At 38.7% G+C, this 15,035-nt stretch overlaps 1 protein-coding gene across 3 annotated transcripts in view; it reads right to left on the minus strand.

Annotated features, from left to right (window-relative positions):
• The window catches only part of MAP7D2 (MAP7 domain containing 2), a 75,603-nt gene that overhangs the window by 20,581 nt on the left and 39,987 nt on the right, over positions 1 to 15,035 (minus strand). For 2 of the 3 annotated variants that reach the window (XM_042868301.1, XM_042868300.1), the window contains exons 3-7: positions 12,210 to 12,373; positions 4,867 to 4,981; positions 3,860 to 3,958; positions 1,861 to 1,971; positions 497 to 619 (exon numbers count right to left, since the gene is read on the minus strand). In XM_042868301.1, the coding sequence (XP_042724235.1) occupies positions 497 to 619; positions 1,861 to 1,971; positions 3,860 to 3,958; positions 4,867 to 4,981; positions 12,210 to 12,373 (612 nt within the window). The remainder of the gene's footprint in view (positions 1 to 496; positions 620 to 1,860; positions 1,972 to 3,859; positions 3,959 to 4,866; positions 4,982 to 12,209; positions 12,374 to 15,035) is intronic. The other variant, XM_042868302.1, reaches the window with a different exon arrangement.

The following is a 15,035-nucleotide window of genomic DNA, read 5'->3' on the forward strand; positions in this document are numbered from 1 at the left end:
GCAGTGAAAGCACAGATGCAGGACCTGAGTCTACTGCAATCATGACACACAAAAATAGCGGTCATCAAGATGATCAGTTTTGTGCAGTCTAACCACTTTTGTCTGAAAAAAAATTAATGCGTGTCAGTGAAATTCTTGTGTTTTGCTCTGAGAAGTGCCATACGCTGCTCAAAATGAGCTTCAAAATGAGCATATTCAGTTTTCAGCGTATCACTGAAACTGAAACCACTGGGATTTATTAAATCATTTCTTTTTTTTATTATTATTTTAAATTTGAATAACCACTATGTTTCTATGTTATCCTTATTAGGAAACATTCAGAACAAGAAAGACAAGATGATGTGCTTTTTCAATACACTGCTATCAAAAACAGTCTATTTTATGCTACCATATCAATTGTCATTTGATTCACAGTACTCCATTTCTTTAAGTAGCTACTCAAATGCAATCAAAAACATACCTTAATGGTTTCAAAGTGAGTAATTCACATTTTTACCTGGATTATTGTACTGCTCAGAAAGCATTAAGGTACTTCTGCTTCTGGCTAAAGATGACTGTGTGGGAGTCAGCAGTCGAGAAACAATAAAGTTTTCCATTGGACTAAGATGCATGCGGTGAGCTGAAGGATGGGAGCAAATAAAAATAAAATTTAAAATGCAACATAACAAAACTTCATGTTAAAATAACAGAAACAAAATAATGGAATGATTAAATGAAATGAAAGAGTCTCCAAGTGTTTGAGATTTTAAGTATATTTTTCAGATAATCATCATTTCCTTTGAAAAATGGTTTCTGGTTCCTTCATCACTTTAAATTAGTTTTCTACCTGTACAGTAAATATAGTACGGTTAAGCCTATGCTGCATTTTGTTCTTAAAAATAGAATATTCCATTCTGCAAAATGATGGTTTCATGACTCAGCATGAGAAATGTTTGCTTTTTTTACCTTGACAGAAAAGGTGAAACGTTTGGTCTAACAGCACAGCTACTCACCAGTGTGCAAACCATGCTGGAATACATTTAAAATGTGCAGTCTCACTGCATTATATAAACCTTACACAATATGCCTGCATTCCTTTCTACTCCACAGAAGAAGAAGAAAAAAAGCATCAATTATATAAGATATCTATAGATGTTCTTACTGCATGTGAATAAAGCCACCAATTGCAATAATCTCAAAGCTATTGATGAGTTTTCAGTAAGTAGCTCAGAAAGGAAATCAATTTTACTTTCTCTTCAGTTTAGAAATAAGCCTTTACTGTCATTTCCTTCAGTCAGTATTTTTTTCTCAGTTAAGGTGGTGGTGGAAAAAAATACAAATAAAACAAATCAGCAAGGTCCATAAGAGTTTACAGTGGGATAAATTCCCCCGCTCTCTCAATAGTGTTCAGTAACCACTAATCCTGCAAGACAATCATCTTTCGTTGAGCCTCTCAGCATCAGGGTTTCAAATCAAATTAAAGGGCTCTGGTCACCAGATCGAGGTGATCTCCCAAGAGGCTCATGGATGTACTTCTGCCAATGGTGCAGCCTATACCTACTGTCCAGCCATGTCTGCATTGCTAGGAAGATGACAAGCTGTACTATTATGGGAAATGCTGCAGTTACAGCAAGCACAATACTGTTTGCTAGAGTAAAAAACCCCACAGTGTTGACCTAGGCTCTCCAGTGAAGCAGCACAGCCCTGGGACAGACTACTCAACAATTTGATTGTATTTCAGATTAATAATTCAACATACAACCCCTAAATGTTTGATGTCTTTTGAATAATAGACATAAGAGAGTTGCACAGACAGTTGCAGAGAATTGCTTTAAGCAGAAGGAGAGTTTATGCTGGCAGGAGACCAGCATGTTCACTTGCCTCTGTCGGGGGAATGTGTTATTGCCGCTGTGGAGGAGGAGAGGCGCTTACTGATTGGCGATTCCATTTGCTTTGGCAGGTTCATTGTAGAAGCTGAAAGTTTGTCACATGCTGCAGAGAGACGCATTGAAGATATTTGTATTCGGATCACAGTGTTGATAATCAACTCCCAAAAATTAACCTTGCATTTGTGCTCGCGGCCTTGCTGCTGATCACAGCGCTGAATGAGCAAGGCCTGACGTACACGTGTTCCGACTGCCAAAGGACCATTTGGGACACACTCTGGAATGTGACTTTTCTGCTTGCGAATTTTACATTTCAGTTATACAACTGCCTGTGTTTTACAGTGCCACAGGCAAATAACTGAGTATCATGCCTGCTGAACGAAGCCGTTCCAACAGAAAAACAGCACAAGCAGAAAGTTACCTATAATGCCAAACTGCGTACATGGGGGCTCTGATCCTCACTTTCCCTCCTCTACCCGCTGCCTACTTTCAGTCTGGAAAAGCTGGGGTAGACTTCAGGTATTACTCTAATGCAGAAATAAAATAATTAACATTGGTGCATTCACACAAGAGAATTCTCTCACTCTTTTGGTGACTGGTTAGGCTTTTACACTTGAGGAGAAGAAGTAAAAAAAGCCAGCTCTTCGGTGCCACCCCAATTACTTTTTTTTCCCCTGTTATTTATTCTAAAATACTGTTTGACAGCATGTTTGAGCACAATTCCCATTTCCTGCCTTGCCATTTACTCAACAGAATGACATTAAAAATATTATTCAACTATTACTACAGTGCACTGCTCTATGATGAACACTGCATGATGCTCAGAAGCACAGAAAAGACGAGGCTTTGCCCTTTGAATTTGAATTCTGTTTTTTTCAGACACAAAAATACATTCAACTAAAGTCATATACGTGGCTCCACACCTGCAGCCCCCTAAGCCACTTCATTCACTATGACACCCACAAAAACCTCACCTCAGTGGGGTCTGCAGGATTTGCCTCCACCTACTACAGTAAGCAATACAATTCTCTACATTCCCTTTTTTAAAGTACGGGTACAATGCCACTATGCTTGCATCAGATGCAAACCCAAATCTCTTTGAAATGTCTGTACTAATTGTTGCTTGTGCACAATCTGCACAGAGAGAGTAATTCTGTAAGGGCATGGGCCCAAGAACCAATAGGGCGCATTCTGCAGGAGGAATATCCAAGCCCAGCTTCTCCTCCTGGGAGAGGAGGATCCTACCTCTTAAAGCACAGGCTGCATTATGTTTTTAAAATGCCAAGTACATTTGATATCAAAGCTAGAAATCCTACATGCAATTCATTCTTAACCCTGTAATACTCATCTACTTCACAGTCTTTTTAGGAGAATAAAAAATAAATAACAACGAAATGAAAAACACAAAACAAAACACGATTGCCTATACACAAAGTCAACTATTTGAGTTGGTTAATGATACCAGCTTGGCCAAAATCTACTGCAAAAGGCTGAAAACACAGCACAGCTGCTTATACTAAGCTTGCTCGTTTTCAAAATATTGCAGACAAAGGCCCTTGATATGAAAAAAGGGGCTGTTCTAATGAAATACCATCTCCTTAACATATTTTCCTCATAGTGATTTTTTAAGCAGCGCCTGCAGATGTACATTTCAACAGTTATATATTAATACACACACGCAAACACACAAACAAACACAGAGTGCCTACTGATTTAACAAAAATGAGAATCCGTATTGTAGAAGTCTACAGTTAGTGGGAAAAATCATGCAATGCCTCTACTGTGGAATGTGAGGCATGCACTGCTCCACCATGACAAAATTAAAAGCAAATTAAAAAGACACTTGGTCCACATCACTAAGGGTAATGCTGCAGAGCATCAGACTGAAATAATAAGAAAACAGTGGTTAGGAAGGACGAAATCAGTGATGATGAACTACAGTGATTAGAACAGTTATAAACGAGACACGATGGTACTGTGATTCTCTGAAATACCATTGAAGGAATCAGCAGGAGCAGTAGAGGTCACAGGGTCTGGAGGAAGGGTGTTGGCAGCTAAACCTAGAACAGGGGGTGGGGTATTTTCTGATTCACCTACACAGCAGAGAGATCAGAGCAAAAAGAGGTGAAAGAATTACTGAATAAGTTGGGGGAGGTGGAACCAAGCACAAACTGCATCACAAAGACAATCTGGTTTCTTTCTCAATGCATGAAAGACTCCTTTCTTTTTAATCATATATATATTTAATTTCCTGTGAAACAGTTTATCATTTTAGAGTTAAATATATTTACATACCGTTTAAAAAAGAGTAACTGTCGTAGTTTGTCACAACCCAACCACGGATATATTTTCCTATGACTACAGTTTTTTCAAACCTGGCCAATTTAAGTAAATTCCATGATTTAAAACAGAAAACATGCACACTTTTGAAATATAAAAGCAGTACATGACTGATTGTGAAATAAAAATTATCTGTACTGAAGCCAAATCAAAAAGCACAACAGCAAAAAATACATGGGAGGAAAAAAAAAAAAACAACCTCAAAACTATTTTAAACTGCAGATGCTGCATAGCCATGTAGAAATTCTCATCAGGTTTTCAGAAGTACCAAACAATAACAGATCATCTTTTCAAGGTTTGGCCAGCACTTAGCCCTTTGGTGAGCATTAAATTTGCCAACCATGTGCGTGGGAAGACAATGCGGGGGAAGAAAGTAAGGGAGAAAGAGCACAAATTTTGATTTTAGCATCTGTCATCCTCAAAGCAGAATCTGATTAAAACGATCTGCATTCCTGAAGTTAGGAGTGACCTTTCTTCCCAGAAAGTGTTAGAGAGAGGAAGCCTAGCAAGCAATTACAAAGCATCTCGCATCTCTTCACACCCCAAGGCAGCAGCCCCTGCAGTACCACACCAACTACAAAACGCACCATCCTCACTATCTCCACAACCTCATGCATTTTGCACTTCAGGATCTGCAATGCAGGCAGCCTCTTTCACTCACCATCTCTCCCTCCTGAGCCTGCAGCCAGTGCTCCTCCCCACGACCATCGCTTCTGTTTCTGTTCCAGCTGCTGGCTGCGTTCAAGGGACCGACGCATCATGGCTTCTAAACGTTCCTGGTTATAATAGTACAAAAAGAGAGAAACCAAACTGAATCAGTTCTTTCAGGGCTTTTTAATATATATATTTTTAATTATTATTATTTTTTTTTACCTTCTTAAACAATGCTAAAAATAAGCTGTCCCCCTGTTGCTCCACTTAAAATGTTTACAGGAGCTGATTTCCAATAGAATAAAAAAAGACTAAATAAAGAATCTGTCAATGTGTTACCCACCTCCAGATCTGTGTATCCTTTGTCTGCAAGCCACTGAGGTCACTACAGAGGCCTAAGTAAATAACACAGGTTGCATCACTGCCTAGCATCTGCTCCTGCTGGTGAGGCTGCTGCTGCGCTCTGGACTTAATTTGTATAAGAATAATGCTCGACAAGCATTAACTCCTTCTTGTCTATGCAGACCTCAGGATTTCTTCCATCCCTTTCCGAGTACAGCTAAATTGCTGCAATGCCAGTGGCTCCTCCTAGCCACGCAGATAAATGATCACTTCAAACCCAAAGTAGGTTACTTTGCAGGATGGCTTAGTTAATTATTTATTTTTGGGGAAACTCCCTCCTTTCTTACACTGCGTTCTTCGCAGCCTAAGGACCTAAAAGCTTTTTTCTTTTTTTCCCCCTTCTCCTCTTCTTGTGCATTTTTCTTAGTACATGCTCAGATCACCCCATTCAGAGCTATCTTTTTTCCTCCACCCTCATTTCCTCTCCAAGTCATGATGAGTTAGAATTTTCTGATGAGGAAGAACAAAAAGAAGATTCTCTCTCTTGCCAAACACTACCCTACCTTTAACTCACAGATGGGTCTCCAGTTTCATTTCCATCACCTCCTAACTCTCATAGATCTCCGCTTACTTTTCTTCCCATCTCCTGCCTCTACCAGTTTATCTATGGTTAATTGTTGTAGCAAGGATCTCTGCATGCTTCCTCTGTACCCTTCGAGCAGACAAAACCTGGTTCTTCCCCATCCACCATTCCAACACCTTCCTTCTTTCTTTCACATCTGGCAACCTCTGCACCCCCACAGTTCAGCAACCAAATCTCTACCATAAGAGATGAGCCCACTCCTGCTGCCTCCAAACACTGCCCCAATGGTTTTTCACCTCTTTGATCCCCTTAGTATTCTCACACCTGTTACTTACTACCTTTGCTACGTCTTTCCAATTTAGCACAAAATTCCCTCTCTGATCACTTAAAAGCTCTAGCTCACGTAGGCTTCTCACTCCAGAAACACTTCCTGTGATTATATCAGATCCTCTTCCACTGCTACCAATCCCTTGCACCATCTCCAAGATATTTGACAACTCAGCTCAACTACACTGAAAATCTTTCTGCATCTTCTGTCCAGATTATTCCTTCTCATTGGTTCAGGACTTTGGTCTAGTTCTCCCATCCCCCTTCCCTGACAAATTTTAATCCCTAAAATATCAGTCTTTGTTCAAGCATGTCTCCTACAGTCTCTGTGCTGATGGTGAGCCTGCAGTCTCTAATTTTGCTTCTTCAGAAGATCAGACCCAAGCACCAGGCAAGTAACCAAGTAACTACCATGTTGGGAATCGTTATACAAGTATCTACAAAATTTGTGTTATCTTCCTGTGATTGTCTACAGCCACTGGCTTTCATTAACAGCAGTCATCAAGAAGCTGATGAGAGTGTATCTATAACATCTTTTCTCTCTTACACATCTTTGAAGAATCTCTTCCACTACCATGAATGACTTCCAGCAATTTATTGCCAACCAAGCTTCCCACCTCATCCAACCTTGCTAGCATCGATCAAGCTGTCTTTAAGCTCTCTTAATTTTCTTACATGCCACTTATATCATAAATTCAATTACATTACATTCTGTACAAATATGAAAAAAGGCACTCACTTCTTCAGCCTGTGTCACCTTTCAGCCAATTGACTTGCTGCTACAATTACAGCTGTTATCTCCAGGAAGACAACTCTTTAGTCCCATGTACTGTGCTCGCTTTATTTTTGTCTCCTTTCTCTATCTTTAGCTCACAGGTACACTGGGCAAAGACTGTTGAAATCATGCAGCTGCTTCTCCCTCCCCCATTTCTTTTGTTCCTTCTGTTCCTTCCATCCTTGTCCAGGCAGGCATGCCATGTGAACGTGTTATCTGCCTTTCCTTCCTCTTTTTTTCCCCCCACTCAAATGCACACGCATGAAGCATCACAAAGCTCAAGCACAGGCTTTTCTGTAATAGCACAGAAAAAAATGTCACATTTTGAATATCCCATTGCTTCTTGCCTATACTTCAGACATGAAGTAATCTCCCAGCCTATAGATTCCCTGTAGTTTGCTCCAATCTTTCATTCTTACTAGTTGGTGATTAAATTTCCACATTGAAAATCTGTACGTGCTGGCTCGGTATTTGAAGTTCACATATTCCACTTTTACCTTCACACTTTCCAAAATTAATTTCATTCTATTTCAGACTCTTTTCTGTACTTCTGCTTCCCAAGCTTGTTATTTCAGCATCAGCTCTCTGCAGTTAGCTCCTTTTCTTTACTTTTATCTACTGTACTTTTTACTCCAATTTATGTTTCTACCCACACTCGAAGTAAAATGACCCTCCCAATTTTTTTTTTCATTAAAACACATAATCCTACAGAGTCATTTTTCCTTCTGTAACCTAATTAACATTCTTACACATTAATAAAAAAATACAGTATGACAGCAGACAAATTTCATCTGAGTGATTAATGGTTTTCTTTAATCCTGCTCAGAGCAAGTACCAACAGTATTCTCTAGTTTGCAAACCACAGGATACACTCACGCCACATACTATAAAAAAACATTGTTCTAAAAATAAAATGGAATGCATGATTAAATAGTTTAAAGAGAAACAATTTTTCATACACATATGAAAGCTCACACTACTTGCATTCTGAGGTCAAAATCTTCAATTACACAGTGTGGAGAGGATCATTTATTATCATCTGCAAAGAGCCTTTCATTACAGCACTATAGAACATAATGATTAAGCTTAATGAAACTCTGCAGGTATAGGTTAGATAAAGAACAATATGAAAACCCTTTGCACAAAGGGTCATTAAAAAGCTGTTTAAAAAGCATTTTAAACGAGCACAAAACTGAATTTTAGAACTAGAAAGCCAAAGAAAATAACAGGGATGCAGAGAAGCACAGCATAAGCAATGCATATGCCAATAATTTTCAATTACGACAAAAACCAAACAGCAAGACAAAGCTTTTCTTCATTAGCAAACACTGTGCAGAAGCCCTCCTATGCTATAGCCACACTACCTAGTTAAAGACATCCAAATCATCTGATCCTCTATAGGAACTCAAACTGCCATAGACAGAAAAATCTCTGCACTGGAGACGCAATTAACTTCCTCAAAAAAATGTACTGGACAAACTTTGCATGTAGGTTAAATTAAGAACAAATAACACCATAAAAAGAGAGCCATCTACTGCTAGTGTCTGAAATAAACGTTACTTTCCAAATTCCATACTAATTCATGCACATGTTCCTCAGACTAAACAACAGAACAAACAGTTGGACTGCCTGAGTTTTAAAAGGAAAAGCAAAAATTAACTGTGAGCATACAAATAATTTGACTGAAGTATTTCCCTTTTGTCTATATAAGATATGACATAGATGTGAAAACAAAACAAAAAAAAGCTTCACAAATACTATGAGTCAAAACAATTTGTGCAAACAATTCTAAAACAATCTCCCTTGTTCTTAGAACACAAACACCTAACAGAGCCGTATATAATATTAGAGAGGAAAAACTCTTCCTCTTTGCTTTATGTATTCATCAGCGTATATGTAGCTGTTTCCTGATATTATCAGTTGGCCTCACTTTTATTAGAGTGCTTCTTCTACCTATCAACAGATAACTCTGTTATTTTCTATTTAAAGAATGGCTTTCAAAATTTGTAAAGTGTTTTTTTAACTACCTCTCTAAATATAATTTATTGGTACTCCCAGCAATTTAAGATTATGGGTGTATATAAAATTCATATGGAAAAAGAGTGAGTGCATCAAAGGAAAACAAATAGGACAAATGAGGGTTCTGTTATTGCACATGGGGAACTGGGGCAGCAGTTATGGCAGAAGGGAGCTGCGAGCAGAAGAGAGGATGCTCATTATTAGGAAAGGACTGAATTCTTCTCCTCGTGCCCACTGCATAGCAATCAATAGATTGCTTTTGCATAGCAGCCCCAACCAGTTTGCAGCAACATTTCTCTATTACTTGCATAACTGAACATCACTCATTACATAAACGACTACAAAACATTTGGAAGACATTTATTAATTCCACACATTATAATTTGATAAGTAAATAACTGCCACTACACCATTCTAAGGTTTTTGTATCTTGTGTTTAAGTGCTTTTTTGTTTTTGTTTTTTTTCCAAACATAACAAATAATGTATGTACACCAAAACAAAAATCTAACTACAGAGTCTTCCCAGCACTGAGATGTGAGATGTTCTTTTCCATTTATCATTGAGTTTGCATGCTGGAACAGATTGGATTTGTCTACCTTTTTTACTAGTAGCTGTTCAAATAAACATTAGTATATTGGTAGCATGAGTATTAATTTTACCAACTCCCTTTCACAATAAAACCAGCAGATTTTGTTAAAAAACAAATCTTTGAATAGGTGGGTGCCATCACTCTCATCTGTGCTACTAACCTTGACACGGTCCTTACAAACAATGCCCAAATTGCATTATGGAATATGCAAGAAAGAGAAGAACGCTGCAACTAAAGAGACTTCCCAATATGAAGTGCATAGTAACACATTTATCTACAATGCATTTCCAAAGCAAATGGGAGCTTCAAGATGAAAAAAGAAGAAAAAAGAATAATGATTTAAGCAAACAAGGAGCAGCTTTTCCTTTACCTAGTTGCAGCTCAACTGGCTGCTTGCTGATAAAATGAACTCATTAATACCTTCTGCTGCCAAACAACACATCTCCTTCCTTAAGGCTCATGGACTCATAATCCTAAAAGAGGGGGAAGCTTTAAAAGGAACATGGAAGGAAGGGCGCTGTTATTGAAGACTTCCCCTGATATGAAAGGTGCAGTCAATGTAGACAGCGCAAGGATGATTTTCTGACACATCTGTTTAGTTTCTGCCTAAGGAGTGGCAAACACTTCCATCATACTCCACTAGAAGCTCCAGCTGCCCTGGAGAACAACTCTGCCAGAATATCTCCATTCCCATTAATACAGACTTTAACATAACCACCTCTTCCCTGGCAGGGGAGCAGAAAAAGCAGGCAAAATAAATTTTGGTCACTTCGTATTTGAGAAGCCTTTCATATGCAAAATACCCAAACAGAGAAGGCAGCAACATGGGAAGCAAACAATTCCCCATGGTTTAATAGCCATTTACCTCCCAAATTCCTACAGACACAACAATATTTTTTAGAGTGAGATTTATACAAACCGTGCCTGTCAAAATTATGCACTGCCATCTGTTGTGTTAAAAAGCAAGATAAAAAGAAAAAGACCTAAGGAAGACCTAAAGGCTAACCAATAAGGCAGATTTGCAGCAAGGAAGAAAATCTACATGGCACTTCAGATGCTTCATACACAGGTGACAACCAGAGCTCCAGTCCCCACCCAGTATATACCAGTCTTAAAGGGAGAAACACTGAGCACATGCTGTAGTATATCAGCTCACTGGCCAGGGTGCATCCCCCACAAGGGTGGGAAACATGAGCTCAAGGCTCTTCCAGTAAAGACAACCTCAAATGTCCAAAATGACTCAGGAGCAGTGAGTAACTTGAAATGCCCCTAGCGCTGTAAATTCATCACCATCCTTACTCTTCCTTCCTACATTAATCTCTGGGCAAATACAGGAAAGTCTTTTACAGCAGATGGGGTACCTCAGTGATGAGATCCTTTGTCTGACCTGGAACAGCCTCGCTTCAGTTTGACAACCCCCACCCTGATTGCTCCAGTAATAATCATGATGGCAGGCAAAGAAAGTAAGTGGCTCATTTTGCCTACAGCTTTCCCCTACCCTGCCTGCCTCCAGTGCAACTTGGATTTTGACATGGATTTTGAAGTGTTTTTGCATTAGCCACTACCCCCTGCATCTCCCATAAAGAAGAGCAATTTTGCTTAGCTGCAAAAGGTTATCACAGCTGGAAGTACTGGGGAAGGAGAACACTCGGTCAATGATGTTACCACAGAAGGAGATAGGTCTCCTAAACCTTTGTTCCTGTTTTTGTCATTCTTCTTAAAATTTGAAGTGATCCACATGACAAAACATTTAAAAATGAATTCTCAGCAATTATGCAGAAGCCACAAGCACTATGTTACAGTTGAAAGAAGAATGGCAGGATACAATTTTCTTTTCAGGTTTCAGTAAAGCGGTAAAAAAAAAAATCAAACATAAGGAAAAAAGCAGACAAGTATGCTGTTCTGATCCCATGTGGAAATGTTTCATCTCTTCTGTAAAGACATTTTGATAAACTTGGGAGAAGGAAGGAATTAATAACTGCAGATTTCTATAACCTTTTCATATAGAAAATAAAGAAATATCTTCTCTTGATGTGTTTTTTTTTTTTCCTCTCTAAACCACTGTCCCCTTTCTCAAAAATCATTAATTCTTAATTAGTTGCAGTAGCAGTGCTGCATGTCATGATGGGAGAATCACACACACGTACTGGGTTCAGAAATCTGCATCAGAAATTGGACTCATTAGAGAAAAAAATTTCTCAGTAAAGAGTAGAAAAAAGGTGCAATTCTGTATAAATTCTGTTCTGCATGACAAGTTTAAATCAAGACTAGGTTCTTCACTGCTTAAGAAAAAATTTCTGATTTTGTGTTACCAAGGAAATATAATTTCCTAAATATCACTTCAAGTTCACAGACAGTGCAAACAAATCAGCAAGAAAAATCTTGCCAGTTTATGAAAAAGCTGATCTGTAAGAGCTATCTTTTGGGATGCTCTTGCTTCTTCATGTAACATTGGAGTCCCAGATATGTTAGTATAAGTAGATGATCATTTTGTGAGATCAGACAAAAAAACAGGAGACAAAAAAAGCTTTGGAAAATGTTTTTGAGGTACAAGCAGTCGTGGAGTATTAATAGTTGTGATGTGGATGCAGCTCCCAAAGCAACGCCCATATGTCCCTGGGTCGAAGAAAGAAACACCTGCAGCACGCATTGATACTCAGCTATGTTAATGCTAACAGACACAGCTGCTCTTCCATATGACTCCCAGTGGACCTTACCTCCTCCTCTTTAAGCTTTTGTCTCCGCTTTTCTTCAACCGCTGCTCTCTTCTGCTCCTCTCTCTGTCTCTGTTCCTCCAGTCTTCTCCACCGTTCCTCCACTTGCTTTTCATATTGAAGCTTCGCTCTTCTCTCCTTCTCTAGTATCTGCTGTTCCCTAGCAGCTTTGGCACAGAAAAAGGTGTGTTTCAGACACATATACATTGGCTGGCAATATATATATATAATACTTCAGCAGCTTTAAAGGCAAATTCTTTTTTCAGACCTAACAAATGTACTCACTAGGATTTAAAGTTAATTATCTACATATGCTGATTCACAAAAGCCTTTGGAATTTCTTTGCAAGCAAAAGCCGTTGGAATTTCTTTAAAACAATGATTCTCTTCACAAGGCTGCCTTCAAAATAAATACTAAAAATATGTATCAGCTGTACTTCCCACAAAGCTTTGGAAATGCATAATCCTGTAATTTGATACTACCTGTTACCTTCCAGGAATTAAAAAATAAATACTATTATGGAGAGTTTCTCTAGTTGCTTATCCCAAATGGAGTCGTAATTTTTGTCATTACCTTGTTACAAAATTCAGACTGCAGCATGATGTGCAGGACTGTTGCTTCAGATTTACACCAGGAAAATAAGTAGCAGAAGTTAATTTGACAAATTGTGAAAAGAAATCTATTTCTTGTTAAGTGCATTCCATAAAAAGGCACAAAATGGGTCAGTAAGCATACTTACATGCATACAATCCTGTAACATCATATCAACATATATAGCCAATATGAAACAAAAAATATTAACACAGTTGATGAGCTAAGAACTTAGAAGTTAAGGAAAGTCAGAATTAGCATGGGTTATACAAGAGCAGATCCTTCATTCTGCTCTCCTCTTACGTCCCAGTTTACTCTTCCACTTGCTGTTTCCCTTGTTCATCAAATTACTGCCCTGCGAGCGTTCTCTCTTTCAACTTTTTTCCATCAATCCTAGGCTCTTTCCCAGCTATCTCAATTTCCTCTTCACAGATCAGATTTCTTCCCCCAGCTCCTTGCCCTTGGGCTCTTCATCTACAGCTGCAGCCTTCAGTCCCTTTCAGCCTCCCTCTGTCCCTAAGCCAGAGACCCCCTAGGAGACACAGTCCTTTCCCAGTAGCCGCATTTCTTCCCCTTTGATTACCAGATCTTTGTAAGATACTTTCTCATGTCCAACCTGCTTTTCAGAATGCCACCTGTCTTACTCTTGCCAGTAGCATGGTTGATTGTGCCTTCCCCTTTTGCCTATTTCATGTCTACCTCAGGAAAGAGTGATATGAAAGGCATGTTAGTGCTGTAGGCAAGTCTAGACTTCTCAGAATAAATTGGACCTGCCAATAGATAGTTACCTCAGATACAGTGGAAGAGGAGAGACAAGTCCCTAATTGTTGATGACTACTAGCCACGTCAGGTAGAACAGGTGAAAACTGCATGTAGGAGTTGATAAAAGTCAAAAAATAAAGTAAGCTGTCGGAGACTGTACTAGTTACCTTTCAAACAAGTAGGTGAAACCCAGGACTGATTCTGGACAGAGAAGCAAACCATTCTGACACCAAGACATAAACACAGTTCTTGTTTCTTGATTTAGGAATACTAAACCATTGGTTAATGAATTTGGCTTTGACGAGGAGATGATTCTATATTGCTGTAAAAATACTTGCTGGGTGCGTAAATATTTGCCCTTCTGGAGAACTCACAGCTTTTTTTCTGAACTTCTTTAATGAATCTGACAGAGACAAATAGCTACTAAGGCCAAAATCCAAAGGTCTTGACTCTTGAAGGGGTTTTAATTCTAACCAAGTATGTTTTCAGAAGGCACATCCAGTGGCTGGAGACAACAAATGCAACCAACAACTTTCAAACCACCTGGGTTAGCCGCTCCCCAGATTGTCCAGCTTTCAGTTTTCCTCCCACCTCCTCTCTTCCTCTTTAACCCACCTCCTCTTTTCCTCTTTAATCCAAATCCTTTCCACTCATCATCTCACCTTCTCAGGAGCCAGCAAAGAAGGGATAATCAAAGTGACAGGAAAGGTAGTCTAGACTGAATATAGCTATAAGAGATAAAACTAAGACTGGTGCATGCCCCATACAGACAGAATTTCTGGGGAGATTAACTACTAAAAATTTTAATCCCCACTAAGCAGATTTCCACATGAACTACAGAAAGAAATCTTGCTCACCAAGCTCACTGCACTAAAAAAAAATCACATTTCAGGCCTCATGTTTTGTCAAGATATGGTCAACAGTTTATTTATTGCAAGGAAAAGAGTATTTTCTCATCATTTTTTCCACATGTGTCCATTTTCAGTTAACACTGTCTCAAAATAAATGGCAATTTATTATTTTTATAGCAATTTTATAATTTTACAAAATCCTAGAATAATAACAAACCCTTTTAATAGGTATCATCAGGTAACCGTAAGGAACAGAGCTACTGGCCTGTCTGCATACTGCAATGAAAAAAATAAGCTTAACTGTTTAAACATATTCTTTTAACTTTATAGATATACAAACACACCGCCCCCCCCCCCCCCCCCCCCCCCGGGAGGTTGAACAGTTCATTTCTCTGCAAAATTTCCCCAGCATTTCCTTGGAGACGTTAGTAGACTAAAAACAACTGATCCTTATAAAAACTCTGAAATCAATGCTTCGGAATTTGATGAATTGATTTTTTTTTTTATTCCCTTGAACAAAGATTGTTATAAAACTTTAAAAAATAATCCACTTTATGCAGGACTTAACAGCTGTGTGGAATATTTTCATGGGACTAAAACTTAACATGCTAAAATTAAGGCTGTT

Source organism: Lagopus leucura, unplaced genomic scaffold (assembly GCF_019238085.1).
Source record: "Lagopus leucura isolate 7727_CA_CO unplaced genomic scaffold, USGS_WTPT01 Super-Scaffold_100001, whole genome shotgun sequence".
Lineage (NCBI taxonomy): Eukaryota > Metazoa > Chordata > Aves > Galliformes > Phasianidae > Lagopus > Lagopus leucura.